This window comes from Coregonus clupeaformis, chromosome 21, assembly GCF_020615455.1.
Source record: "Coregonus clupeaformis isolate EN_2021a chromosome 21, ASM2061545v1, whole genome shotgun sequence".
NCBI lineage: Eukaryota > Metazoa > Chordata > Actinopteri > Salmoniformes > Salmonidae > Coregonus > Coregonus clupeaformis.
The window spans coordinates 3288593-3315795 of NC_059212.1; the positions used below are offsets into that span (position 1 = coordinate 3288593).

The window sequence follows — 27203 nt, forward strand, 5'->3', positions numbered from 1 at the left end:
TGGTGTTACCTTGTGACGGAGGAAGATCCGTCACAAAGTCCACCGATAGGTGTGACCACGGCCGTTGTGGAACGGGTAGGGGTTGTAATTTCCCTCTGGGCAAGCGTCTAGGTACCTTGCACTGGGCGCACACCGAGCAGGAGGAAACATAAACCCTCACGTCCTTAGCTAAAGTGGGCCACCAGTACTTCCCACTAAGACAGTGCACTGTCCGACCGATGCCAGGATGACCAGAGGAGGGTGACGTGTGAGCCCAACAGATCAATCGATCGCGGACATCAAACGGAACGTACAGACGCCCAACTGGACACTGGGTGGGAGTGGGCTCCATACGTAACGCCCGCTCGATGTCCGCGTCAACCTCCAATACCACCGGTGCCACCAGGCAAGAAGCCGGAAGTATGGGAGTGGGATCCGTGGACCGCTCCTCTGAGTCATACATCCGGGACAGTGCGTCTGCCTTAGCGTTCTGGGAACCTGGTCTGTAGGATAGGGTGAAAACAAAACGAGTGAAAAACATGGCCCACCTTGCCTGGCGAGGGTTCAGTCTCCTCGCCGCCCGGATGTACTCCAGATTGCGGTGGTCAGTCCAAATGAGGAAAGGGTGTTTAGCCCCCTCAAGACAATGCCTCCACGCCTTCAGAGCCCTGACAACAGCTAACAGCTCCCGGTCCCCCACATCATAGTTTCGCTCTGCCGGGCTCAGCTTCTTCGAAAAGAAAGCACAGGGGCGGAGCTTTGGTGGCGTACCTGAGCGCTGAGACAGCACAGCTCCTATCCCAGCCTCGGACGCGTCCACCTCTACTATGAATACCAAGGAGAGATCAGGATGAGCCAGCACGGGAGCCGAGGTAAACAGAGCCTTCAGGTGACCAAAAGCCCTGTCCGCCCCAGCTGACCACTGCAGTCGCACCGGTCCCCCCTTCAGCAAGGAGGTAATGGGAGCCGCTACCTGACCAAAGCTCCGGATAAACCTCCGGTAGTAGTTGGCAAACCCTAAGAACTGCTGCACCTCCTTTACCGTGGTTGGAGTCTGCAAATTACGCACGACTGAAATGCGGTCATTCTCCATCTCCACCCCTGACGCAGACAGGCGGTACCCGAAGAAGGAGACGGACTGTTGGAAGAACAGACATTTCTCAGCCTTGACGTACAGGTCATGCTCCAACAGTCGACCAAGCACCTTGCGCACCAGGGACACATGCTCAGCGCGTGTAGCGGAGTATATTAGAATGTCATCTATATACACCACTACACCCTGCCCGTGCAGGTCCCTGAAAATCTTGTCTACGAAGGATTGGAAGACTGATGGAGCATTCATCAATCCGTACGGCATGACGAGGTACTCATAGTGCCCAGAGGTGGTACTAAATGCCGTCTTCCACTCATCCCCCTCCCGGATACGCACCAGGTTGTAAGCGCTCCTGAGATCCAATTTGGTGAAGAAGCACGCCCCGTGCAATGACTCTGTCACACTGGCTATGAGAGGCAGTGGGTAACTGTACTTCACAGTGATCTGATTTAGACCTTGATAGTCAATGCAATGGGCATAAACCTCCATCCTTCTTCACAAAAAAAGAAACTCGAGGAGGCAAGTGAAGTGGAAGGCCGAATGTATCCCTGACCCAGAGATTCGGAGACATATGTTTCCATAGCCGCCGTCTCCTCCTGAGACAGAGGATACACGTGACTCCTGGGCAGTGCTGCGCCTACCTGGAGATTTATTACACAATCCCCCTGTCGATGGGGTGGTAGTTGAGCCTAGTCGGCATATTCGGGGGGAATGTGCATAGTGGAGACCTGGTTTGGACTCTCCACTGCATGGTGACTGTGTGTTTGGGTGGTGACTGTGTGGTGACCCCCTATACCGACCACCCTTTACCCACACTCCCAGTCAACATGGAGGCTCAAGGAGGCTCACTATTACTGTCCGTAATAAAGAGATCCTCTGCTTTGTTGACACCACACTTTTTATAAGGAACATTGTGTTAAAAATTCCAAATTGTTTGCATAGTCAACACACACAGCTCTGACGCGCACACTTACCCCACCAGACATGCCAACAGGGGTCATTTCACAGTCCCCAAATCCAGAACAAATTCAAGAAAGTGTACAGTATTATAAAGAGCCATGATTGCACGGAAGAGCATTCCATCTCAGATTGATCAAGTGAACAGCAAACCTGGTTTCCAAAAACAGATAAAGCAACACCTCACGACAGAACACCTCTCCCCTATTTGACCTAGACATTTTGTGTGTACAGTGCCTTCGGAAAGTATTCAGACCCCTAAACCCTTTCCATATTTTGTTACGGCCGGCCGCCCAACAACCTGCCCGCTTGACCCTATCCCCTCCTCTCTTCTCCAGACCATTTCCGGAGACCTTCTCCCTTACCTCACCTCGCTCATCAACTCATCCTTGACCGCTGGCTATGTCCCTTCTGTCTTCAAGAGAGCGAGAGTTGCACCCCTTCTCAAAAAACCTACACTCGATCCCTCCAATGTCAACAACTACAGACCAGTATCCCTTCTTTCTTTTCTCTCCAAAACTCTTGAGCGTGCCGTCTCTAGCCAACTCTCCTGCTATCTCTCTCAGAATGACCTTCTTGATCCAAACCAGTCAGGTTTCAAGACTGGTCATTCAACTGAGACTGCTCTTCTCTGTGTCACGGAGGCTCTCTGCACTGCTAAAGCTAACTCTCTCTGCTCTGCTCTTATCCTTCTAGACCTATCTGCTGCCTTTGATACTGTGAACCATCAGATCCTCCTCTCCACCCTCTCCGAATTGGGCATCTCCGGCGCTGCTCACTCTTGGATTGCGTCCTACCTGACAGGTCGCTCCTACCAGGTGGCGTGGCGAGAATCTGTCTCCGCACCACGTGCTCTCACCACTGGTGTCCCCCAGGGCTCAGTTCTAGGCCCTCTCCTATTTTCTCTATACACCAAGTCACTTGGCTCTGTCATATCCTCACATGGTCTCTCCTATCATTGCTACGCAGACAACACACAATCAATTTTCTACTTTCCCCCTTCTGATAACCAGGTGGCGATTCGCATCTCTGCATGTCTGGCAGACATATCAGTGTGGATGTCGGACCACCACCTCAAGCTGAACCTCGGCAAGACGGAGCTGCTCTTCCTCCCGGGGAAGGACTACCCGCTCCATGATCTCGCCATCACGGTTGACAACTCCATTGTGTCCTCCTCCCAGAGTGCAAAGAACCTTGCCGTGACCCTGGACAACACCCGATCCTGCAGGTTCATGCTCTACACATTCGCAGAGTATGAACCTACCTTACACAGAAAGCGGCACAGGTCCTAATCCAGGCACTTGTCATCTCCCGTCTGGATTACTGCAACTCGCTGTTGGCTGGGCTCCCTGCCTGTGCCATTAAACCCCTACAACTTATCCAGAACGCTGCAGCCCGTGTGGTGTTCAACCTTCCCAAGTTCTCTCATGTCACCCCGCTCCTCCGCACACTCCACTGGCTTCCAGTTGAAGCTCGCATCTGCTACAAAACCACGGTGCTTGCCTACGGAGCTGTGAGGGGAACGGCACCTCCGTACCTTCAGGCTCTGATCAGACCCTATACCCAAACGAGGGAACTACGTTCATCCACCTCTGGCCTGCTAGCCCCCCTACCTCTACGGAAGCACAGTTCCCGCTCAGCCCAGTCAAAACTGTTCGCTGCTCTGTCACCCCAATGGTGGAATAAGCTCCCCCACGACGCCAGGACAGCGGAGTCACTGACCACCTTCCGGAGACATTTGAAACCCTACCTCTTTAAAGAATACCTGGAATAGTATAAAAGTAATCCTTCTACCCCACCCCATTAAAAAAAAAAAAAAAAAAAGTGGTTGTCCCACTGGCTATCATAAGTTGAATGCACCAATTTGTAAGTCGCTCTGGATAAGAGCGTCTGCTAAATGACGTAAATGTAAAATCAGAGAGCATGGACCAAGCAGTGTTTTTTTCTGTTTATTATACCAAAACAAAACAGACACAATAGCAACATGCAGAACCTATTATCAACCCAGTGGAGAGACAAAAGGGAAGGGAAACCCCGGGAGTCATTATCAGCATCATGGTGTCTCACTCTCATGACAAACAAACAAGCACGCACAACACACACACACACACACACACACACACACACACACACACACACACACACATACACACACCAAAGACCCACCCAACACAGCCATGCCTGGAGTGTAAAACACATTGTCACTATACACACACACACTCACCTCTTTCTGAGAGAGAGAGAGAGACACAAACAGACAGAGAGTGTGTGTGTGTGTGTGTGTGTGTGTGTGTGTGTGTGTGTGTGTGTGTGTGTGTGTGTGTGTGTGTGTGTGTGTGTGTGTGTGTGTGTTGTTTTGCGGGGGTGGGGGGGTGGGCTGCAGACTGTCGTGTAATGAGTGCGACCTTTAATCCCAAATTGACAGTCAACCCAGCCAGTCATACCGTTGGAGACAAGGCATTACCCCCCCAGGCACAGCTTCACACTTACTAAAGCATCAAAGCTAACACATCATAACCCCGTTATTCGAACGCTCACACACACACACACACACACACACACACTCTAACAGACTTAATCAAGATGATATACCGTATCGAAGCTAATACCACTAGCTACCACTCTAATGACCACTCTGTTGTCACTGTGCTCTGCTCTGTCTGGTTCAAAACATGCTTCACAAGAACAATTCAGCCCAATAAATATCCTCTTATCAATTAGAAAACATCACCATAAATATTCACATACATACAATATATGATGAAAAGGGAGAAAATGATCATAGTTCAATACATACTACATACACGTTCCACAGGTCTATAGTCATACATATGTTCACTCTTCTGGTGTTGATATAAAAATATAAATAGTATGGATTTCATATACATGCAACATCTGTCTCCGTGTTTAAAGAGATTCTCCGGTACTTTCGTATACGTTTTAGCCAGTAGTTCTGAAATTAGCACTTAAGAGCCAAAAGTGGTCCCCAAAAATGGCACACCACGTCACATATGTGCAGATACGTCATTGCACTCTCTCTCTCTCTGCTGTGTCCACTCTCTCTGCCTGCCCTGCAACCTCATTGGATAACGCTGGACAGGCCTCTTGCTAGAGGTCACTCAAATGCGAGGGGCTGAAGTTCATCGCCTAGAACTTGAATTGCTAGGGGGCTGGCCCACGTGGGGGGGAATGTAGGGAAAATGACCCAGCACAGCATCCAGAAAACAGTCGCTTTCAAACTAGGAATTTTGTGTCTAATTGAGGCAAGACAGTAATTCTGCTCATAGATTATGCATGTATGAACTACACATTGACACATCCAGCCCAAAGCGGGAGATTTAAAAAAACACTTTCTTAGTCGCCAAAGTACCGGAGCATGTCTTTAACTGTAGAGTTCTCGCTACTTGGATTAAAATCAGATGATATCTTCTGATTTGTGTTTTAGTTGTACCTTAACATGTCAAGTCACTTGGCACAATGGGAACAGTAAACAAACACCTCTGCCTTTAAAAAAAAACTAAAAACGAATAGAACGCTTTCATTCGGTCTTGTGTGTCTACACAAAATACCCAAAGGGATGTATCGCAAAACACATTCACTAAATTAACCTGCTCACTTTTACAAGCTCTTAAATCTTCTTCTTCTTCTTTTTAAAGTTAAACTTTGATACAGGCTGTTGAGTAAATTATCCCATGCCATTTTCAAGTCTATCTTTCCAAAAAAATAAAAAATTAGCAGGTTAAGTAATTTATTATGCTTTGTCACATACTGGTAACCTGTTCCAGGTTCTCATAACCATAGAAATATAATTTATAGAACAGGCTTCCCCATTCAAGTCAATAGGATTAGAGGCTCTTAAGACCCTTCTATAGATTGTATTTCTATGACCATAACCTCGTCTATCTTCTTCATGTAAACACCACTGTTAAGGTTGGTACTGCTGATGTCACAGCTCTATCCACCACTCAGGTGCTCTGTAAGCTATGAAGTCACCAGGCGGACATTTCAGTACTTGTTTGAAGGCGGTGTAATGATATTCATTGGAATAACATGTTATCATCATCTAAAACAATACATGAATATGAGAATATATAGGAAACATTTCAGTGGATGAGTAATGTGACAGTTGTATCTTCCAGTGTGACTGATGATCCCGACTGGTATAACAAACTGTCTATAACTAGTAGGATTTGGCAAACGGGCTTGGTTTGGTGTAGCATATAAATAGTATGGATTTCATATACATGTCACATCTCGCTCCGTGTTTAAAGAAAGTGCTCACTACTAAATCAGATTATATCTTCTGGTGTCTTAGGTGTACCTTGTTAAACATGTCAGTCAATTGGCCCAATGGTAAAGTAATAACACTGTAGTGAGAACTGGGGTTCTGTAGTGGACAGTAGTGGGAACTGGGGTTCTGTAGTGGACAGTAGTGGGAACTGGGGTTCTGTAGTGGACAGTAGTGGGAACTGGGGTTCTGTGGTGGACAGTAGTGAGAACTGGGGTTCTGTAGTGGACAGTAGTGGGAACTGGGGTTCTGTAGTGGACAGTAGTGGGAACTGGGGTTCTGTAGTGGACAGTAGTGAGAACTGGGGTTCTGTAGTGGACAGTAGTGGGAACTGGGGTTCTGTGGTGGATGATGGTGGATATATACGTAGGACCCTCTAAAGCCAAGATGACACTTGCTTAGAGGTTAGTATGCTGTAGTTTCCCCATCTCTCAGTTAGTTATCATACCCCTCAGTGCATCTGCTATACAGTGGGGAAAAAAAGTATTTAGTCAGCCACCAATTGTGCAAGTTCTCCCACTTAAAAAGATGAGAGAGGCCTGTAATTTTCATCATAGGTACACGTCAACTATAACAGACAAATTGAGAAAAAAAAATCTCCAGAAAATCACGTTGTAGGATTTTTTATGAATTTATTTGCAAATTATGGTGGAAAATAAGTATTTGGTCACCTACAAACAAGAAAGATTACTGGCTCTCACAGACCTGTAACTTCTTATTTAAGAGGCTCCTCTGTCCTCCACTCGTTACCTGTATTAATGTCACCTGTTTGAACTTGTTATCAGTATAAAAGACACCTGTACACAACAGGTCAACACTCAGTCACACTCCAAACTCCACTATGGCCAAGACCAAAGAGCTGTCAAAGGACACCAGAAACAAAATTGTAGACCTGCACCAGGCTGGGAAGACTGAATCTGCAATAGGTAAGCAGCTTGGTTTGAAGAAATCAACTGTGGGAGCAATTATTAGGAAATGGAAGACATACAAGACCACTGATAATCTCCCTCGATCTGGGGCTCCACGGAAGATCTCACCCCGTGGGGTCAAAATGATCACAAGAACGGTGAGCAAAAATCCCAGAACCACACGGGGGGACCTAGTGAATGACCTGCAGAGAGTTGGGACCAAAGTAACAAAGCCTACCATCAGTAACAGACTACGCCGCCAGGGACTCAAATCCTGCAGTGCGAGACGTGTCCCCCTGCTTAAGCCAGTACATGCCCGTCTGAAGTTTGCTAGAGTGCATTTGGATGATCCAGAAGAGGATTGGGAGAATGTCATATGGTCAGATGAAACCAAAATATAACTTTTTGGTAAAAACTCAACTCGTCTTGTTTGGAGGACAAAGAATGCTGAGTTGCATCCAAAGAACACCATACCTACTGTGAAGCATGGGGGTGGAAACATCATGCTTTGGGGCTGCTTTTCTGCAAAGGGACCAGGACGACTGATCCGTGTAAAGGAAAGAATGAATGGGGCCATGTATCGTGAGATTTTGAGTGAAAACCTCCTTCCATCAGCAAGGGCATTGAAGATGAAACGTGGCTGGGTCTTTCAGCATGACAATGATCCCAAACACACCGCCCGGGCAACGAAGGAGTGGCTTCGTAAGAAGCATTTCAAGGGTCTGGAGTGGCCTAGCCAGTCTCCAGATCTCAACCCCATAGAAAATCTTTGGAGGGAGTTGAAAGTCCATGTTGCCCAGCGACAGCCCCAAAACATCACTGCTCTAGAGGAGATCTGCATGGAGGAATGGGCCAAAATACCAGCAACAGTGTGTGAAAACCTTGTGAAGACTTACAGAAAACGTTTGACCTGTGTCATTGCCAACAAAGGGTATATAACAAAGTATTGAGAAACTTTTGTTATTGACCAAATACTTATTTTCCACCATAATTTGCAAATAAATTCATTAAAAATCCTACAATGTGATTTTCTGGAGAAAAAAAAATCTCATTTTGTCTGTCATAGTTGACGTGTACCTATGATGAAAATTACAGGCCTCTCTCATCTTTTTAAGTGGGAGAACTTGCACAATTGGTGGCTGACTAAATACTTTTTTCCCCCACTGTATGTATGTACACTGAGGGCTACTGTATGGGGCTGGCGGGGGTAAGCATGTCCAGAGGGCAAAGTAGGGGCTGTAGTGTAGTATGGACAGTAAGATAGTGTATAGGGATGTATGACACTGGCTTAAGTATGAATACAAGTATGTACTAGTTTATGTCTAGGTGACCAGCTTGTCCAGAGAGTCAGAGAAGGTCAGAGTCCCCCAGTAAGATCATTAGATTTGGACATTAGCCATGTTGCATTGCTCAGATCACATGCATCAGCCCAGAAACATTACCCACATTCTGACAACCACCCCTTCTGACAACCACCCCTTCTGACAACCACCCCTTATGACAACCACCCCTTCTGACAACCACCCCTTCTGACAACCACCCCTTCTGACAACCACCCCTTCTGACAACCACCCCTTCTGACAACCACCCCTTCTGACAACCACCCCTTCTGACAACCACCCCTTCTGACAACCACCCCTTATGACAACCACCCCTTCTGACAACCACCCCTTCTGACAACCACCCCTTCTGACAACCACCCCTTCTGACAACCACCCCTTCTGACAACCACCCCTTATGACAACCACCCCTTATGACAACCTACCATTAATGTTTACACACCTATAGCTCTTGTCCAGGGCGTTACGTACGACTTGCTGATGCTGAGCCTTCCTTAAAACTGGAGAGGTCAACAAGCCTCTTGAAGACTCTGGACCAGAGCAAACACATCTGGTTAGGACCAAGCTAATGACACACCCAGTCTTCCAGTGACTTATCTCTCCAGTGTGTGAAAGACTACAGTGTAAAGCATTGATAGTCTTCCGTACAGAGAGACTGAGTTGCTGTGGCACATCATCAGTAGTGACTTCATAAAACTCTGTTGTAGCAAAATGTCATGGCATCTGGTGGAAGAGGAGGGGGGTTGGGGTGGGAGGGATGGAGAGCGGGGGGGTTAGTTTTGGGGGTTGGGAGAGGGTAGAGAGGCTGATGATGTTCTGAAGGGGGTGGTATTAAAGGAGGCATCATGGCGAGGGGTTAGGGGTTAGGGGTCAGGGTGAGCTGATGACTGAAGTCCCTAGCTGGCGACTACTTGATGTTCTTGAGCAGGGAGGTGCGAGCGTTCACCACGGCCTTGAAAGCGTCCTCACTGCCCGGGGCAACGCACTTATCCGGATGCAGCAGCACTGCCAGCTTCCTGTACGCCTTGTTAACCTCCTCCCTGGAAACACAAACAGGAACAAAAGTTAGACCAAGAGGAGGGCGCCGTTGAAGCTGCTTTGTGTGTGTGTGTGAGAGTTGATTGTCAGGTGGACGGACTCTAATGAGATTTCCCACTGTCTCCTAATCCCCTCGCTTAATCCAAACCCCCAATCCGCCCAATATATCAGGGAAGATAGTGATTAACTTAGTGAGAGGTCAGTTTAAGAGAGATACGCCTTCACTATGGTGAAACACTAAAACAGTACAGAAATACACTAAGAAAAAAGAAGGAACAGCATGTCAGAAACAGCTCAATGTAATTGAAGAATCCATAGACTTAAATCACTTCTGGGAAAATTGGAACACACTAAACCAACAACAACACGAAGAGTTCCCTATCCAAAATGGAAATGTATGGATAAGCCACTTCTCAAATCTTTTCAGCTCTATAAAAAAGAACAAACAGCATAAACATATATATTATCAATTACAAATCTTAGAATCAGCTATTGAAGATTACCAGAACCCACTGGATTTTCCAATTACATTGAATGAACTACAGGACAAATTACAAACCCTCCAACCCAAAAAGGCCTGTGGTGTTGATGGTATCCTAAATGGAATGATAAAACAAATTCCAATTGGCTATACTTAAACTCATTAAAATCATCCTCAGCTCTGGCATCTTCCCCAATATTTGGAACCAAGGACTGACCACCCCAATCCACAAAAGTGGAGACAACTTTGACCCCAATAATTACAGTGGAATCTACATTAACAGCAATCTCAGAGAAATCCTCTGCAGTACAATCAACTGCAGACTCCAACATTTCCTCAGTGAAAACAAAGTCCTGAACAAATGTCAAATTGGCTTCTTCCCAAAATACCATACGACAGACCACGTATACACCCTGCACACCCTAATTGACAAACAAAAAAGATTTTGACTAAATTTGGCATGAGGTTCCGCTATACAAATTGATGGAAAGCGGTGATGGGGGAAAAAGATATGACATTATGAAATCAATGTACACAAATAACAAATATGTAGTTAAAATTGGCAATAAGCACACATATTTCTTTCCTCAGGGCCGTGGGGTGAGACATGGATGCAGCTTGAGTCCCACCCTCTTCAATATATACAGTACCAGTCAAAAGTTTGGACACACCTACTAATTCCAGGGTTTTTCTTTATTTTTATTATTTTCTACATTGTAGAATAATAGTGAAGACAACAAAATTATGAAAAAACACATATGGACTCATGTAGTAATCAAACAAGTGTTAAACAAATCAAAATATATTTGAGATTTGAGATTCTTCAAAGTAGCCACCCTTTGCCTTGATGACAGCTCGGCACACTCTTGGCATTATCTCAACCAGCTTTCAATTAACAGGTGTGCCTTGTTAAAAGTTAATTTGTGGAATTTCTTTCCTTCTTATTGCGTTTGAGTCAATCAGTTGTGTTGTGACAAGGGAGGGGTGGTATACAGAAGATAGCCCTATTTGGTAAAAGACCAAGTCCATATTATGGCAAGAACAGCTCAAATAAGCAAAGAAAAACGACAGTCCATCATTACTTTAAGACATGAAGGTCAGTCAATACGGAACATTTCACGAACTTTGAAAGTTTCTTCAAGTGCAGTCGCAAAAACCATCAAGCGCTATGATGAAACTGGCTCTCATGAGGACTGCCACAGGAATGGAAGACCCAGAGTTACCTCTGCTGCAGAGGATAAGTTCATTAGAGTTACCAGCCTCAGAAATTGCAGCCTAAATAAATGCTTCACAGAGTTCAAGTAACATACACATCTCAACATCAACTGTTCAGAGGAGACTGCGTGAATCAGGCCTCCATGGTCGAATTGCTGCAAAGAAACCACTACTAAAGGACACCAATAATAAGAAGAGACTTGCTTGCGCCAAGAAACACAAGCAATGGACATTAGACCGGTGGAAATCTGTCCTTTGGTCTGATGAGTCCAAATTTGAGATTTTTGATTCCAACCTTCGTGTCTTTGTGAGACGCAGAGTAGGTGAACGGATGATCTCTGCATGTGTGGTTCCCACCGTGAAGCATGGAGGAGGAGGTGTGATGGTGCTTTGCTGGTGACACTGTCTGTGATTTATTTAGAATTCAAGGCACACTTAACCAGCATGGCTACCACAGCGATACACCATCCCATCTGGTTTGCGCTTAGTGGGACTATCATTTGTTTTTCAATAGGACAATGACCCAATACACGTCCAGGCTGTGTAAGGGCTATTTGACCAAGAAGGAGAGTGATGGAGTGCTGCATCAGATGACCTGGCCTCCAGAATCACCCGACCTCAACCCAATTGAGATGGTTTGGGATGAGTTGGACTGCAGAGTGAAGGAAAAGCAGCCATCAAGTGCTCAGCATATGTGGGAATTCCTTCAAGACTGTTGGAAAAGCATTCCAGGTTAAGCTGGTTGAGAGAATGCCAAGAGTGTGCAAAGCTGTCATCAAGGCAAAGGGTGGCTACTTTGAAGAATCTAAAATCTACAATCTAATAGTCTGCAGCACCCGGCCTCACCCTACTAGAATCTAAAGTCAAATATCTACTGTTTGCATATTATCTGGTGCTTCTGTCCCCAACCAAGGAGGGCATACAACAGCACCTAGATCTTCTGCACAGATTCTGTCAGACCTGGGCCCTGCCAGTGAATCTTAGTAAGACAAAAATAATGGTGTTCCAAAAACTGGTGTTCCAACAAATACAAATTATATCTCGACACCGTTGCCCTAGAGCACAAAATCTAGAAGAGAGCTTTTAAAACTCTACAACCACCTAAACAGAAGTGATGCTCACACATTCCCCCACAAAGCCCTCACCTACAGAGAGATGAACCTAGAGAAGAGTCCCCTCAGCCAGCTGGTTCTGGGGCTCTGTTCACAAACACAAACAGACCCCACAGAGCCCCAGGACAACAACACAATTACACCCAACCAAATCATGAGAAAGCAAAAATATAACTATTTGACACACTGGAAAGAATCAACCAAAAAACTGCAAACTGGAATGCTATCTGGCCCTAAACAAACAGTACACAATGGCAGAATACCTGACCACTGTGATCGACCCAAACGTAAGGAAAGCTTTGACTGTGTACAGACTCAGTGAGCATAGCCTTGCTATTGAGAAAGGCTGCCATAGTCAGACCTGGCTCTCAAGAGATGGCAGGCTATGTGCCCACTGCACACAAAATGAGGTGGAAACTGAGCTGCACTTTCTAACCTCCTGCCAAATGTATGACCACATTAGAGAGACACATTTCCCACAGATCACAGAGACCCCCCAAAGAATTTGAAAACAAATCAAACATTGATAAACTCCCATATCTGTAGGCGCAATACTGCAGTGTGAAATCACAGCAGCAAGATTTGTGACCTGTTGCCATGAGAAAAGGGCACAACCACAACTATTTGTACATAGCTGATAATATAACACTAGTCTATCTTTTTTAAACCTTTTTGAGTGCAATGTTTACTGTTAAATTCTAATATGTTTTATGTTGTTGTTGTTGTTTTGTGTATTCTCACTTTTGTTTTTTGTTTATTTCACTTGCTTTGGCAATGTAAACACGTTTCCCATGACAATAAAGCCCCTGTGAATTGAATTGAATTGAATTGAGAGAGAGGAGAGAGAAATAGAGAGAGAAAGAGAAAGATGGAGATAGAGAAAGAAAGAAAGAGAGACAGTTACTCCCTTCTTTTGCCAATATGAACCTGTGTATGAGTGGGCTGTTTGAGCTTTTGCCAATATGAACCTGTGTATGAGTGGGCTGTTTGAGTGGGAATGCATGGTGACATGGTAACAGGGTCTATTTACAGTAATAGATGGAAGGGGTTAAGAAGAGATGATCTTTCCTTATAATATTACATTTTACATTTTACATTTTAGTCATTTAGCAGACGCTCTTATCCAGAGCGACTTACAGGAGCAATTAAGGTTAAGTGCCTTGCTTAAGGGTGGTAAGCACCCTTTGTGGTCCTCTGTAGCTCAATTGGTAGAGCATGGCGCTTGTAACGCCAGGGTAGTGGGTTCGATCCCCGGGACCACCCATACGTAAAAATGTATGCACACATGACTAAGTCGCTTTGGATAAAAGCGTCTGCTAAATGGCATATTATTATTATATTATTATAAGGGCACATCGACAGATTTTTCACCTAGTCGGCTCGGGGATTAGAACCAGCGACCTTTCGGTTACTGGCACAACGCTCTTACCCACTAAGCTACCTGCCACATTGTAGTGACTCCACAACAATGACCAAAATGACTGAGTGAAAAGAACACAAATATACAGAATACAAATTATTTCAAAACATGCATCTTGTATGCAACAAGGCACTAAAGTAATACTGCAAAAAAAAAGTTGCAGCCTAAATGCAAAGCCTTATGCTTGGGGCAAATCCAACACAACACAACACATCACTATATACTGTAGTGCACTACTTTAGACCAGAGAATGGCACCCTGTTCCCTATATACTGAGTAACTGCCTCCTCCTGTTTAAGCATGGTGGTGGCTGCATCATGGCATGGGTATGCTTGACAACAGCAAATACTGGGGACTTCTTCAGGAGAAAAAAAAGAAACGGGATGGATGCTAAGCAGAGGCAAAAATCCTGGAGGAAAACCTACTTCAGTCTGCTGTACACCAGAGACTGGGAGAGGAATTCACCTTTCAGCAGGACAATAACCTACAACACAAGGCCAAATCTACACTGGAGTTGCTTACCAAGAAGACAGTGAATGTTCCTGAGTGGCCAAGTTAACGTTTTGACTTAAATCTGCTTGAAAATCTATGGCAAGACTTAAATTGCTGTCCAGCCATGATGCCCAACATCTTGACAGAGTTTGAAGAATTTAGAAAATAATAAACGGGCAAATATATGTTCTTAAACCCTTGCTTCAGCCTGTGGCCCTGACATTGGGCCAGCCTCTGGACTCTAGACACTTATCTGAGTGTGATTGGACAAGGCATTGTGTCATTCTGAGTGTGATTGGACAAGGCATTGTGTCATTCTGAGTGTGATTGGACAAGGCATTGTGTCATTCTGAGTGTGATTTAGACAAGGCATTGAGGTAATCCAACCCAGTCAATCGGAGGGCAGTGTGGAGCTATTAACACCAGTGTCCAGGGCACAGGGGTCAAACTCATTCCACGGAGGGTCGAGTATCTGCTGGGTTTCACTCCTCTCTTGGACCTGATTGATGACCACCATACACCAAAAAAAAAAATGTATGCACGCATGACTGTAAGTCGCTTTGGATAAAAGCGTCTGCTAAATGGCATATTATTATTATTATTATGAATGAAGGTCACTGATTAGTAAAGGAACTACCTCAGCTGCTTGTGTAGGTCTTAACCCTTTACACTGCTGGGAATTATATGGATAGGGCTACAAATGTTTCTAAAAGAGAATAAAATATTAAAAGCATATGCAAAACCATGGTAGCAATTGAAAAGGAACAGTTTGGAGATAATGGGGAAATTATTAGACCAAAAATGAGCACACAACAGTTCACCTGACACCAGACTGGATCCAAACATTACACTGTTGATTTTATGTGCATTTGACATTTACTTTACTTGATCAGTTTATTTTTACAGGGGACAGTGCACACTAATCAACATCAACATTTCAACCACAGCCCCTGGGCAGGTTATTAAAAACAATTCTAATAACAATCCAGATAAACAATGAGCAGTGAGTAACATGCAGAGCAACATAGGACAAGCAACACATCACAGACAGGCAGACAGACAGACATAGGTAGACAGACAGGCAGACAGACAGACAGGCACAGGTAGACAGACAGACAGACAGACAGACAGGCACAGACAGACAGACAGGCACAGACAGACAGACAGACACAGACAGACAGACAGACAGACAGACAGACAGACAGACAGACAGACATAGGTAGACTGACAGGCAGACATACAGACAGGCACAGGTAGACAGACAGACATAGGTAGACAGACAGACAGACAGGCAGATAGACAGGCAGACAGATAGACAGGCAGACAGACATGGCAGGCAGAGAGGCAGAGCAGACAGACCAGGCAGAGCAGACAGAAATACAGGCAGAGCAGGCAGACAGATAGGCAGGCAGAAAGATAGGCAGGCAGACAGAGCAGACAGAGCAGGCAGAGCAGACAGAAATACAGGCAGACAGATAGGCAGACAGACAGAGCAGACAGAGCAGACTGAGCAGGCAGACAGACAGATAGGCAGGCAGACAGATAGAAAGGCAGAGCAGACAGCGAAGACAGACAGATAGGCAGGCAGGCAGAGCAGGAAGGCAGAGCAGGAAGGCAGAGCAGGCAGGCAGAGCAGGCAGACAGACAGAGCAGGAAGGCAGAGCAGGAAGACAGAGCAGGAAGGCAGAGCAGGCAGGCAGAGCATGAAGGCAGAGCAGGAAGGCAGAGCATGCAGGCAGACAGACAGAGCAGGAAGGCAGAGCAGGAAGGCAGAGCATGAAGGCAGAGCAGGAAGGCAGAGCATGCAGGCATACAGACAGAGCAGGAAGGCAGAGCAGGCAGACAGACACAGCAGGCAGGCAGAGCAGGAAGGCAGAGCAGGAAGGCAGAGCAGGCAGACAGACAGAGCAGGAAGGCAGAGCAGGCAGACAGACAGAGCAGGAAGGCAGAGCAGGCAGGCAGGCAGAGCAGGCAGGGAGGCAGACAGACAGAGCAGGCAGAGCAATAGCAGAAAAAGCAACAGAACCAAATCCATAAAAGCAACAGTGTTTCCACACCTCACAAGCTACAGACAACAGATAACATGGAAAGCGGCAATACACAGCTAGGGATTATGTTCACAAGTCTGAGTGTCCTTTAGCCATGTCTTTATGAAGGTGCGATGTGTGGTGCAGTTATGTGTGTCTGATGGCAGTTTGTTCCAGACATTGGGAAGCAGATTGACTAAAGGTGCTTTTCCTTAAGGGAACTATACAGTCATCTCTCATGGCAGACCATGTGGATCTGCTGCCATGGGTTTGGGTTTTCCGATTGACTAAAATACTATGTGGAGGGGGAGGAGCCAGGCCATTTAGGATCTTGAATACAAGACATGCCTCACTGTATGGCACACGATTTTCCCAACTCAGGAGCTCATGCCGTCTGAGGATGTTACAGTGATGATGTCTATTCTATCTAGCACTCTGAGAGCCTGTTGTAAACAGACTGAATGCGTTTTAATGTTGTACAGCAAGCTTGGGCCCAACTAGTCAAGCAGTATGTTAAGTGGGGGAGTATCATAGCATTGAAGTACAGTTTCGCTGCCTTTTCAGTCAAACAATTTCGTATGAATCGGAAATTAACTAGGTTGAATTTGGTTATTTGAGTTACCTTTTTCACCTGCTTTTTGAAAGAGAGGTTGGAATCAAGTATGATGCCAAGGTACTTAAAATCGGACACCACCTGGAGATTCTCCCGACACAAGAGTGGAATAATATGATTTATTTATTTCAGCATCTTGAGAGAATGCGAATGCACAGTTAGATACCATCTGTAGAGGTGCTGTCTTTATCAGCATCATAAAAGCTGATAGTAGCCTATTTCAACCACATAAAATATGCATCCAAGCCGAACTGAAATCTTATCAGAAACATGTTGGGCTATTTTCTTACAACTGGTCAAACTGATGTCATTTGGAAATTTTGCACAGAAAATCTAGAGTTAATGCATTTTCTCCCCCGGTCCCTAAACGTCTTTGCTCCACAAAGAAGCAGAGATGACAGAGAAAACTTTACCGATGTCATCTAGATTGAAGCATTCTATCGATTTATGACATTATTCTGGTGAGCAAGGGTTTATGTATTCTTCTAGGGTAGGGGGTTCCCAAACTTTTACACTCAAGCCCCCCTTCCAGCATTGGGGGAAAAACATGTATGCCTTTGAACGGGGTATGGTAGTAGGTGCCAGGCGCACCGGTTTGAGTGTGTCAAGAACTGCAACGCTGCTGGGTTTTCACGTTCAACAGTTTCCCGTGTGCCTCAAGAATGGTCCACAACCCAAAGGACATCCAGCCAACTGTGGGAAGCATTGGAGTCAAAATGGGCCAGCATCCCTGTGGAACGCTTTCGACACCTTGTAGAGCCCATGCCCCGATGAATTGAGGCTGTCCTGAGGGCAAAAGGGGGTGCAACTCAATTTTAGGAAGGTGTTCCTAATGTTTTGTACACTCAGTGTATATTGACAGAAGAGAAGCTGCATGTATCTAATGCTCCTGAGTGGCGCAGTGGTCTAAGGCACTGCATCGCAGTGCTAACTGTGCCACTAGATCCTGGTTCGAATCCAGGCTCTGTCGCAGCCGGCCGCGACCGGGAGACTCATGGGCGGCGCACAATTGGCCCAGCGTCGTCCAGGGTATGGGAGGGAATGGCCGGCAGGGATGTAGCTCAGTTGATAGAGCATGGCGTTTGCAACGCCAGGGTTGTGGGTTCGATTCCCACGGGGGGCCAGTATAAAAAAATATGTATTCACTAACTGTAAGTCGCTCTGGATAAGAGCGTCTGCTAAATGACTAAAATGTAAATGTAATTATAGACAAAATGACTAACAAATACCTTACCTGTAGCCTACAGCGCATTTTCTATATTAGCGGGTCGGGCGTGAGGTGCTCAAGTTCAGAACGGCTGTCAGTCAAAACCCATACAGCACTGTGAAGCGCAGAGCCAGAGCTGTATAGCATGTTACTGTACAGCCACTGTGTTCCAATTTCAGCATTTATCAGTGCCCAAATCTGCCATTTTCAACCCGTATTTGGGTACGAGTGTAAAGAGCTACTTTGCCACAAATTGAAAGGAAATAACAAAAACCAGCAGAGACATGGAATGGGTTTGACACCCCTGTTTCTGGACTGGGCCTGAGGCTCCAGGTTTGACCTCTGACCCCTTGTCTTACCGTGTGGCTCCAGGTTTGACCCCCAGCATATCCCAGGAGTCCTTGCTGTTGCGTATGCGTCGGATGGTGTCGGCCTGCTCCTTGGTGAAGCCGACACTGACCTCCGCCACCGGGCGCTTCCCGCCGTTCTCACACATGTCCGTTATGGAGGAGAAAAACGCCTGGAGAACACACACGGATCAGTACAATCTATCTCTCTGAGGTAACCAGGTGTGTGTGTGTGTGTGTGTGTGTGTATACATACCTGGAACATCTCACTGATGCCCTCTCCGCTCTGTGCTGACGTCTCAAAGTAGTGGAACCCTCTAGACTCCGCCCACAGCCTTCCCTCTCCCTCGTCTACCACACGACGCTTAGTCAGGTCCACCTGGAGCGTACACACACAGTGCTAAAGTCCAGTGAACCTGGTCACACAGAGAAGCACAATCATACACACACACATACCTTGTTAGCACAGACGACAAAAACGATGCTCTCCATGTTAGCCTGGGAGCCCATCTCCTGTTTCATCTCCCCCAGCCAGTTGTCCAGCGCATCAAAACTCTCCCTCAGACCAACATCGTAGACCAACACCACTCCCTGGCTGTCCTTATAGAACTCATTACGAACCTGCACAGAGAGACAGAGACAGAGGGAGACACAGAGAGAGAGAGAGAGAGAGAGAGAGAGAGAGAGAGAGAGAGAGAGAGAGAGAGAGAGAGAGAGAGAGAGAGAGAGAGAGAGAGAGAGAGAGAGAGAGAGAGAGAGAGAGAGAGAGAGAGAGAGAGAGAGAGAGAGAGAGAGAGAGAGAGAGAGAGAGAGAGAGAGAGAGAGAGAGAGAGAGAGACAGAAAGAGAGAGAGACAGAGAAGGAGAGAGAGAGAGAGAGACAGAGAGAGAGAGAGAGAGAGAGAGAGAGAGAGAGAGAGAGAGAGAGAGAGAGAGAGAGAGAGAGAGAGAGAGAGAGAGAGAGAGAGAGAGAAAGAGAAGGAGCGAGAGAGAGAGAGACAGAAAGAGAGAGAGACAGAGAAGGAGAGAGAGAGAGAGAGACAGAAAGAGTGAGAGACAGAGAGACAGAAAGAGAGAGAGACAGAAAGACAGAGAAAGAGAGAGACAGAAAGAGAGAGAGACAGAGAAAAAGAGAGACAGAGAAAGAGAGAGAGAGAGAGAGAGAGAGAGAGAGAGAGAGAGAGAGAGAGAGAGAGTGAGAGACAGAAAGAGAGAGAGACAGAGAGAGAGACCAACATCATACATCAACACCATGCCCTGACTGTCCGTATAGCAGAGGGTTTTCTGCCATTGAAATCTTTGGACGGGCCACTTGAGCATTTTTAAAAGTATATAGAAAAGATAATGGACCTTTCTTTTTTATAATATAATCTTTGAGAACTAACAATCACCAAAATAAAAGCTAGACAGTCAGGGAGAAATAAAAATTCCACAAACAATTAATTAAACAGTTTACATTTTGTTATTCTGTTTGAGCAAAAGAACACAGCATTAGCCATGTTGAAATGCATAGAATTGCAGGAATTTAGCTTTACAATAGAAAAATGGCTTCAAAACTGCAACATTTTCTCTCAGCTGCAAGGCAAACTGGCTTAAAACTGCAAAAAGTTCTCTACAGAGAGGAGAGAGAGACAGAGAGAGGAGAGAGAGAGAAACAGAGCGAGAGAGAGAAACAGAGAGAGAGACAGAGAGAAACAGAGCGAGAGAGAGAGACAGAGAGAAACAGAGCGAGAGAGAGAGATGAAAGAGACTAAAATTGAATAAAACATGAGATGCACTTCTTCACTACTGTGTTTGACTTAATGATGATTTGTGTAACAGCAGCACCCCTTACTGGAGAAAAAAAAAATTAACTGCTCCACAAGAACATCAGTACAGAAACAGCAGTAACAGTGTGTGTGTGTGTGTGTGTGTGTGTGTGTGTGTGTGTGTGTGTGTGTGTGTGTGTGTGTGTGTGTGTGTGAGTGTGTATATATAGAGGCTGGCCTCTTGGTGGCAGGATGCATGTCTGGACATGAGGGCACAGATGTTTATCTGGTCCGACACGTGTAACATGATGTCCCAGTAGGTTAGCACGCAGACACAACGTGACCACGGCAGTACGGTTTAGGTACTGACCTCGTAGAAGAAGGGGTGTCCTGCCATGTCAAAGATGTTCACTTTGATCTCCCTGTCTCGCACCTGGACTCTGATGGGGACAACAAACAGTCAATCAGTCACACAGACTTCAGGGGCAGGCTTACTGGTAAAATGCACATGAGGGGGGTACTTCAGGGCAAAATGTACTTGGTAGTACAGCAGTCAAAAGAGGTTGAGGACCACTGCACTACAGTACACTCGTCTCCTGTCCTTTATCTGAAATCATCTGACAGCAAATGGGAAACTGAACTGTGCATCTTTGGTCTACAAATGATTTAAATATCAACATGTATCGACTCGTCATCATTGGGGTAAACTTACTTGGTGACACCATAGTCAATCCCTATTGTGGCCAGATACTTGGGAACAAACCTCTTCTCACAGTATCGCTTGATGATGCAGCTCTGCAATGAAGAAACAATGCGGCGTATGAACTAAGGTTAGATAGAGCATATATTACACATGCAAACTAAAGTCCGATTTCATTCTCCGCGGCAGCGGCCTGTGTAGGAATGGGTGCTCATCGGTGATGGTAATAATGCATTCATTGGCTACCCTAGCTATTCAAAATGTCACCTAGTAGGACCATTATTACTGTTCCAGCTGGCTGATGGGCGTTATTAGGTAGGTAACGTTAACCGTAGCACAGAGGATTTTTGACCAACCTTTACTTGGTGATACTTCCTCAATTCAAGACTTGGAAGACAACACGTCTTCTAAACTTCCATGTCTAGTTGCAGGGGGTTCGTTTGAATTTAGAAAATGCTCTGTTATTAAAATAAATAATTGAACTTAGAAAATGCTCTTACTTTATAAAATGCTCTGTTACTAAAATAAAAAATTGTTTTGCTCCATGAAGTAATCCAATAATGTTTACGCCGCCATCTTGTCTATTTCAAATCTTCTCTCATTGAGACAGGTGGGTGTCATTATGACACGCAGCACTTTGGGACTGGACAAATTGTTGGATTACTTCATGGAGCAGATTTGTTTTATTTATTTAAAAACTGAGCATTTTCTAAATTCAAACGAACCTCCTGCAACTAGACAGGGAAGTTTAGAAGACGTGTCGTCTTCCAATTTGGAAATTGAGGAAGTATCGTCAAGTAAAGGTTGGTCGAAAATGATCTGTGCTACGGTTAACGTTACCTACCTAATAACGCCCATCAGCCAGCTGGAACAGTAATAATGGTCCTACTAGGTGACATTGTTATGGCTACCCTAGCTGGCTAGCAGGCTGTGGAGAAGGACATATCAGTGTTGAATACAGTCAGATTAATCAGGCTGTAACACACAATTAATTGGTATATACAGCCTGAAACGAATGCCTGCAAAATCGAGTAAATGTTCCTTACAAGCCAGAATGTTGATTAAAACTTTAAGAGCCAGTAGGTACTGTTTATGTTTCCTTGTGCACCGAGGTAAAGTTAGTTTTATATTGGATATTCGGTTTTCTCTCGTCAATAGCTATTGAACCAAACGTGCTATGAAAATGTTATATTCTGAATATGTGGATGGAGAACAAATCGACCCCTTTTTTTTGTGTGAATTTTAAAAAAAATTATTAGGATTTCAAATCTTCAAAAAAACATCAAAATCTGAAAGTGTGGATTGTTTTCCATCCTCCCCTGGTTCAGAATATACCATGTTCATTGTCGTGGCATGATTGGTTCATTAGCTATTGACGAGAGAGGACCGAATATCCAATATAAAACTAGCCTTAACTTTACCTCGGTGCTGGACCATATACTGTACCTATCTGCTCTCTCGGGTAAACAATACTTTCCTGTGGACAAACCGCACAGACAACCGGTAGAGTAAGGAACATTTACACCATTTAGCAGGCATTAGTTTCAGGCTGTATATACCAATCAATTGCGTATTACAGCCTGATTAAATCAAACTATGTTGAATATTGCATTAAATCATTTACATGCAGCTGCCCAGTGGAGACGTTTGCTCCAGTTCCCCCTCGACACTGTGACACTTTTGAATGTGGGTCAGAAGGGAAATAAAAGTATTATCTGGTAGACTCTGCCGCCTGCTGAACCCCTGCCCTCATCGTCGTTAACAGAACTGCGGGGAAACAGTGCCCGACAGGCGGGGACGAAGGACACTGTCTACCGGTGTACGGCTAGCTAGCTACCGTTGTCGACCCCGCCCCTTCTTCTGTGGTGTTTATCGGCGGCTGGCATCCAACGCTATCTACCCACCTCCTCTTAGGCATGGCTTAACATGACCACGTACCCGAGTAGGGTACAGCCGTAGGGTACTCCCTTTTTTACTCCCATGTTTAATTGCCTACTCATAACCCGACAACGGCTGTATTCTTTTTTAAAAATAATTCTATAAACATTTGGGATATGCTTGGTTGGTCATTTTTAACATACTTCCATGTCGTCTTAAAATCAACAAACTACATCATATCTAAAAAAAAAAAAAAAAACACTGATTCTAAACGTAAAAATGTTAGCATGAACAGATAGACTGTCGCATGGAATGTACGTCACGATTATCAGCCAAAGAGACGATTCCAATGGACTTTCTTCAGCTAGCTAACGTTAGCTAACTAACCCTGCTTTTATAACTGAGATGCCGAAAAGCTGTTGCGTACCGTTATGTTTGAACAATAGTAGGAGAAAAGACCACCAAATTAAGTTTAATCAACTGTCCAAGGACCAGTTTAGACGAACCTCATGGTTACAACGCGATGATGATGGAAGGCTGTGGGCTCCGGTTAAGCGATACGTTTGTTTATTCGAAGCACTTCATTCACGATAAGTTGCTAGCTAACACTTGTTTCTATCTAACTCACTAAATGTATTGCCTGTGTGAACCTGGAGATTCTACCAAGAAGGTATAGATATCGCCATAGGCTACAATGGGCCATTTGGTAGGGTTGTCTGCCCAGCTGGTATCCGGCAAGTTGAAGGGACATATAGGTAAGCCAACAAGAATGAACTTCTCAAAATACTTAGACCGTTCAAGGGCAGGCAAAGACTGGAAGTATACAGTTACGCGGCATATCTTAAGACTAGTGAATTCAATTTAAGATGAACTTAGCCAGCCAGCTATACGTTAGTTAACCGCTGAAAAAGCTAGGAGTAAACAAACAGTGACGTAAGTATAATGCGACAGATTTACTAGCTTTACTGTCAGTGTTAGCAGGTCAGTATAATGAGACAGCTTTACTAACTTTACTGTCAGTGTTAGCAGGTCAGTATAATGAGACAGCTTTACTAACTTTACTGTCAGTGTTAGCAGGTCAGTATAATGAGACAGATTTACTGTCAGTGTTAGCAGGTCAGTATAATGAGACAGATTTACTAGCTTTACTGTCAGTGTTAGCAGGTCAGTATAATGAGACAGATTTACTGTCAGTGTTAGCAGGTCAGTATAATGAGACAGATTTACTGTCAGTGTTAGCAGGTCAGTATAATGAGACAGATTTACTGTCAGTGTTAGCAGGTCAGTATAATGAGACAGATTTACTAGCTTTACTGTCAGTGTTAGCAGGTCAGTATAATGAGACAGCTTTACTGTCAGTGTTAGCAGGTCAGTATAATGAGACAGCTTTACTGTCAGTGTTAGCAGGTCAGTATAATGAGACAGCTTTACTGTCAGTGTTAGCAGGTCAGTATAATGAGACAGATTTACTAGCTTTACTGTCAGTGTTAGCAGGTCAGTATAATGAGACAGATTTACTGTCAGTGTTAGCAGGTCAGTATAATGAGACAGATTTACTGTCAGTGTTATTAGCAGGTCGGGTAACACATCAGAGTGGTAGAATAAGTATCATGCAAATCATTTGTTGTGGTGACAGCCAAGTATGTTAATAACGACACGTGACGCTGCTGAAAACGTTTATTGAAACGACAAAAAAAGTGTCAGGAGTTTGCTTAGGAATGCCCAAGTTAGGCTAATTACATTGGAGTAATGGGAAAGTTAGGTTAACTACATGGGAGTAATGGGAGTACCCTACGTCAAATCAAATCAATCCAATTTTATTGGTCACATACACGTGTTTAGCAGATTGTATAGCGGGTGTAGCGAAATGCTTGTGCTTCTATCTCCAACAGTGCAGTAATATCTAACAAGTCATATCTTACAATTTCACAACATATACCCAATACACACAAATCTAAGTAAGGAATGAATTAAGAATATATATTTATATATGGACGAGCGATGTCAGAGCGGCATGGACTAAGATACAGTAGAATAGTATAGAATACAGTATATACAGATGAGTAATGCAAGATATGTAAACATTATTAAAGTGGCTAGTGTTCCATTTCTTAAAGTGGCCAGTGATTTCTAGTCTATGTCTATAGGCAGCAGCCTCTAATGTGCTAGTTATGGCTGTTTAACAGTCTGATGGCCTTGAGATAGAAGCAGTTTTTCAGTCTGTCGGTCTGTACCCTACTCAAGGCGTGGTCACGTTAAACCACGCCTCGCCTAGTGGTATCTATAGAATTATAAAGAGGGGTTCTCCGCAGCTGGCGATATTGGAACGACTCAATATCGCCATCTGCCGGCTTTTGGGCTACAGCAGAGCTCGTTTAGGATACATTATAACGTTATGGGCTTTGGCTGCAGTCATTTAACGTTACTCCCTGGGTCATTCATACTGTTGATACCTGATACTAGCTTGCCAACAGCTAGTTTGGATACAGGGCTGGCTAGCAGAATAGCTAACCTAAACGTTAATATGTTATGAAAACAAATCAAATCTGACGTTAGTTGACTCACCTTGCCCACCTCGGCATTGCCAAGGCTGATCACTTTCACACGCAGTGATTTCTTGTTCTCGCGTCTCTTCTGCACATTCGTGTCCATGCTGCTGCGATTTAGCTAGCTATCTAGCTAACGTTAGCTATGTTAAATATTGTTGTTTGTTTGTTATTTACGTCGTCGATGTTGTTCTGTGAAGCTGGAATTCAACTAACGTTAGCTTAGTACAGTACTCCCCGCCTTAGCTGGCTAGCAGACATTTACTCCATCTTAAACAACCTCGTTTACAATTGTATAAGCTGCGCATCGTTATGGATCTGAATAAATATTAGACAAGTTATTCTGGACGAGTGAAACATACATTTGATGGGTTAGCTAGCTAGCCTTCTTTGCTAGCGCCGCTGTTTTGCACAGCTTTGTCTGTCAATTTCTTATTCGCGGCAGCAGATTCGTTATGAAGTCAGCGTTAACAAAACTCTAATGCAGTTTTTTTTTTTTATACATTTAATAATCAAACACAGCTGTATGTAACAAGAAAAAGTATATTATCTACAGCTAGTTATCTTCATATAAACGAAAAAAAAATTACAATAGATTTTAAACAGTAAAATCCGAGTTTTTAAAACTGGAAGCAGTTTCTATGGCAACAACGAGACATGACGGCATATTCGCGATTTTCCAACACTGAAACGTAAACGATTTTTTGTGTGTTCATTTTGTTTATTTGACCGTTTTAAAAACACAATAGAACCACACATGTGGATAGAGTACAATGCCATTAAAATCATCTAGGAGGACACATACAAAACGTATTTCCAGTGTGTCAAAGTGGAATTATGTTTTATTTTTATTTTGACAAATTAATAAAAAATGAAAAGCTGAAATGTCTTGAGTCAATAAGTATTCAACCCCTTTGTTATGGCAAGCTTAAATAAGTTCAGGAGTAAAAATGAGCTTAACAAGTCACATAATAAGTTGCATGGCCGTCGAGCTCAGATCATCTCCACTACTGTGGGATGTATCCTCCAGTCTGAAGGAAGAGGGGGCTGTTACGGAGTCTAGTTGATAGGTAATCGACTAGTTGGACTGTTCCCCAGACTCCACGCGTAGGGATTTGTACAAGGCTTAACAAGGCTATTGAACTGAACATTGGTGTCTGTCTTTATTCCTTAATCCAACATATCATACAGAAACAGGGGCCTCCTCTGGAGAGTAGGTCTGCGGCCTGATTCTCCATCCCAAGCAGGTGTATTGCTCTGAGGGATGTAAGGTGTCTGTTTGCCCAAAGCAGTAATTCCCTTGCAACCTGGTGCAGTACCAATGACCTCAGTCTTCCCTGGTGGTTGATGTGTGCAACCACGGTTGTGTTGTCTGTCCGTACCAGTGTGTTGTACTGGGAGGAAATGCCGGAGTGCAATGTGAACCGCCTTGAGCTCCAGTATGTTGATGTGAGCTGTTTCCATGGTGCTGACCATACACCATGGACCCCTGACTGGTTCAAGACTGCTCCCCGTCCCTGTAGAGAGGCGTCTGTGGTCAAAGTCATCTGAACTGCGTCTAGGAGAGTTTGAAGTGCTAGGCACCATCATTGTATTGCTCTCCAGCAACTCATTGAAATTGTACAGTAGATTGTGTCTGTTGCAGCAGTATTGGCTGTACAAGTGGCGCAGTGGTCTAAGGCACTGCATCGCAGTGCTAACTGTTCCACTAGAGATCCTGGTTCAAATCCAGGCTCTGTCGCAGCCGGCCGCGACCGGGAGACTCATGGGCGGCGCACAATTGGCCCAGCGTTGTCCAGGGTAGGGGAGGGAATG

At 44.8% G+C, this 27203-nt stretch overlaps 1 protein-coding gene across 1 annotated transcript; it reads right to left on the reverse strand.

Moving 5' to 3' along the window:
• Window positions 1-9339: 9339 nt before the first annotated feature.
• On the reverse strand, window positions 9340-25816 carry LOC121539068 (dnaJ homolog subfamily C member 27). Its single transcript, XM_041847295.2, has 7 exons — window positions 25408-25816; window positions 20977-21059; window positions 20635-20704; window positions 18974-19138; window positions 18774-18896; window positions 18530-18690; window positions 9340-9605 (listed from the first exon to the last, which is right to left on the reverse strand). Exons 1-7 carry the CDS (start codon window positions 25492-25494, stop codon window positions 9473-9475), a joined length of 822 nt encoding a protein of 273 aa, XP_041703229.2. The 5' UTR covers window positions 25495-25816; the 3' UTR covers window positions 9340-9472.
• Between the last annotated feature and the right edge of the window lie 1387 nt (window positions 25817-27203).

Coding starts and splice junctions, on each gene's coding strand:
- LOC121539068 (XM_041847295.2), bottom strand. CDS start 25,494: ATGGACACGAATGTGCAGAAGAGACGCGAGAACAAGAAATCACTGCGT. Junction 18,691..18,773: donor GCATCAGTGAGATGTTCCAG/GTATGTATACAC, acceptor TGTGTTCTCCAG/GCGTTTTTCTCCTCCATAAC. Junction 9,606..18,529: donor GTCAAACCTGGAGCCACACG/GTAAGACAAGGG, acceptor TTGTGTTTCCAG/GGAGGAGGTTAACAAGGCGT.